The sequence below is a fragment of the Cebus imitator genome, unplaced genomic scaffold (assembly GCF_001604975.1).
Source record: "Cebus imitator isolate Cc_AM_T3 unplaced genomic scaffold, Cebus_imitator-1.0 Scaffold847, whole genome shotgun sequence".
Taxonomy (NCBI): Eukaryota; Metazoa; Chordata; class Mammalia; order Primates; family Cebidae; genus Cebus; species Cebus imitator.
In genome coordinates this window covers 175,059-177,975 of record NW_016108162.1, presented here as the reverse complement: position 1 = coordinate 177,975, position 2,917 = coordinate 175,059, and the positions used below count along the sequence as shown (strand labels likewise).

At 37.0% G+C, this 2,917-nt stretch overlaps 1 protein-coding gene across 1 annotated transcript in view; it reads left to right on the top strand.

Moving 5' to 3' along the window:
* Positions 1 to 2,917, top strand: part of LOC108297810 (zinc finger protein 431-like) — a 29,718-nt gene that overhangs the window by 13,092 nt on the left and 13,709 nt on the right. The window contains 2 exon segments of the mRNA XM_037735580.1: positions 1,318 to 1,444; positions 1,950 to 2,045. Coding sequence (XP_037591508.1) covers positions 1,318 to 1,444; positions 1,950 to 2,045 — 223 coding nt within the window.

Below are 2,917 nucleotides of genomic sequence, written 5' to 3'. Positions count from 1 at the left end.
AAATTTGAGAGTTACCTTATAACTCATCATGTTTTCTTTGTCCGAAAATATACACAACTCATTATGATGTAAATATAGTATTAAAAAATGTATACATTTGTGTTTATGTCCTTAATTATATATTTTATTGTAGGGTCCAGCCCTACAGGGTCCTGTGAAGCCCCTCTGTAGGTGTGGAGATGAGAAACTGTGGAAATAAAAGACACAAGACACCGAGAAAGAGAAAACAGAGTTTGGGCCCAGGGTCCACTGCCAGCCAAAGCTTGGAGTCCGGCAGTGGCCCCAAGTGCCTGGACACTCTGACTTTTATTGAGTAAAAAGCAGGGGGCAGGGTAGGTAGGATGAGGTCATGGTTGTCAGTGGTAGGGTCAAGAAAATTATATGCCATAGGAATGGTGGCCCAGAACTTTCAAGTAGCCGAGATGAGGTAAGAAGCATAATGCGCCAACAGTTTTTTCATACTTGTCAAGAAAGAATAAAGACCTTAAGATTTATGTTAGTATTACTAATATCTTCTAAGAGAAAGAAGAACCAGGTGCAGAAGTGGAACATGAAAGTGGATATGGAATGTGATCACTGAAGCACAGCATCACATAGAGACAGTTCAGTTCCTGGATGTCACATACCACAAGAGCTTGGGGGAGCAGAGTTTTCTCCTAGCTCCTCTAGAGAAGGAGATATTGTAAACGTCCCCTTCCACAGCGGGCACTTTCCCAGTGTTGGCGCTGCTGCACAGCCAAGGCACCCTCCAGCAGCCCTTAGATGGGCATGACAGAGGGCTTAGAGTGTCTTGTGTTAGGGTCACTTCTTTCACAATGTCACCTTAGGTTCATACTTCAACCTGAGAGGCTTTAGTAAAAGATTATGCCGAGTATATGTATATATATCTTAATGGTTACCTATGAATAACTAAGATAACCTAGGAATAACTAGTATAGTTATATCTCTAGTTATTTTCTTCTTCATTATTTATATGGGAACAGGCTGAGGCTTCTGACTCCTTCCTCATACTTATGGGGTCTCCCACCCACAGTTTATCATCCAGAAGAGTATCAGATAGGCACTGGTGATGTGTATCTTATGCCATCCTCTTCCCTCAAAGGAAGAAAATACATGAGAGAATATTTCTGTGTTGAAAATTATTGGATAATTTCAGTTATTTTTATAATTATTGGATAATTATTGAAAATTATTGGATTTCAGTTATTTTTATAAGTCAGAACCAACTGTCTTTACTCTCTCATTTCACCTTAACTCAAATAAGAAATTCTTCCCATGGCCACCTGTTAAATATATGTGTGTCTGTGTGTTTTTCAGGAGACTCTGACATTTAGGGATGTGGCCATAGAATTCTCTCTGGAGGAGTGGCAATGCCTGAACCCTGCTCAGCAGAATTTATATAGAAATGTGATGTTAGAGAACTACAGAAACCTGGTCTTCTTGGGTGAATATAACTTTAATATACAATTCTTAATATATCCTAAAAGTTTTATGTCTCTTTTTCTGTAGAATTTTTTATTTTGGTAATTTTATGCTTTGTATAAATGACTTTCTGATTTCTATTTTAAGAAAATCTTGATGATTTGTTGATGTAGAAAAGAATTTATTCAGCATGTTTCATCTTGACCTGAACTTTCCACATTCCTCAGCTGACCTGTATCCTTTACTCTAGATTAATGGTAATTCCTGAAATTTAGTGGCATAATATATCATTGCCCATATTTTAAACTCTATTTACCACCATCAATTTTTGATTCATGAGTACCAGGTAGTAAAATTAAGGACCTACAAATTTAAAATATTTTCTAAATATTTAGAGATGTCTCTCATTAATTAGTATTTGGGGATTTTCTAGAATATTCTATCACGTACTTTTTACTGAGCACAGTACTAGGTTAGTAATTAGAGAATATAAGAATGATGCATGTTATTTATTTTTAATAAAGCAGGTATTACTGTCTCCAAGCAAAACCCGATCACCTGTCTGGTGCAAAGAAAAGAGCCCTGTAACATGAAGAGACATGAGATGGTGGCCAGACCCAAAGGTAGGTGAAAGTGAATACAACAGACAACACTGATGAGAGGTCCAAAGGTGGGAAAAAAAAAAAAAAGCCAGTTCTTACAACTTGATTTGGGAAGCTATGTGGAAAAGCAAATAGTTTTTGGGAAGCCTGAGTATTTTGTTAAATTTTTCTCTCACATGGGGGCATCTTTTGTCTTATGCTTTTAAATTCTCTAAAAATTCTACTTTTCCCTGGGTGACCTTCCTTTATTTCCAGTGAGAGCCAAAGTCCTCTTCATGGCATATTAGAGACTGTACAATCTGACTGCTTTTTAATTGTTTGGGGGGGACACACAAATATTTGTACAATTTTGAGAACCTCTATGTTAAACTATTAGTTCTCTTTTTGCATCATGTCTGAAATATGTGAGAGTAGTGATTTCTGTTGCATTAGAGGTTTCTTTGTTAATTTTTCTGCACATTCCATTCTGTTTATATTACTATAGTCTTAAAATATAGGTTGAAATTGAAAATTATGCTGCTCATGGTGGCTTATGCTTGTGATCCCAGCACTTTGGGAGGCTGAGGAGGGTGGTTCTGACTAACAAGGTGAAACCCCATCTCTACTAAAAATGTAAAAATTATCCAGGTGTGGTGGCATGCCTGTAGTCCCAGCTAATTGGGAGGCTGAGGCAGGAGAATCGCTTGAACCTAGAGGGCAGAGGTTGCAGTGAGCCAAGATGGTGCCGTTGCCCTCTAGCCTGGCAAAAAGAGCAAAACGTCATCTCAAAAATAAATAAATAAATAAATAAATAAATAAATAAGAAATGGTAAATTATGATGTTCCTCTGGCTTTGTTCTTTTTTCTCAAGAATGCTTTGGCTATTTAAGTTTATTGTACTTTCTTTTTTTTTT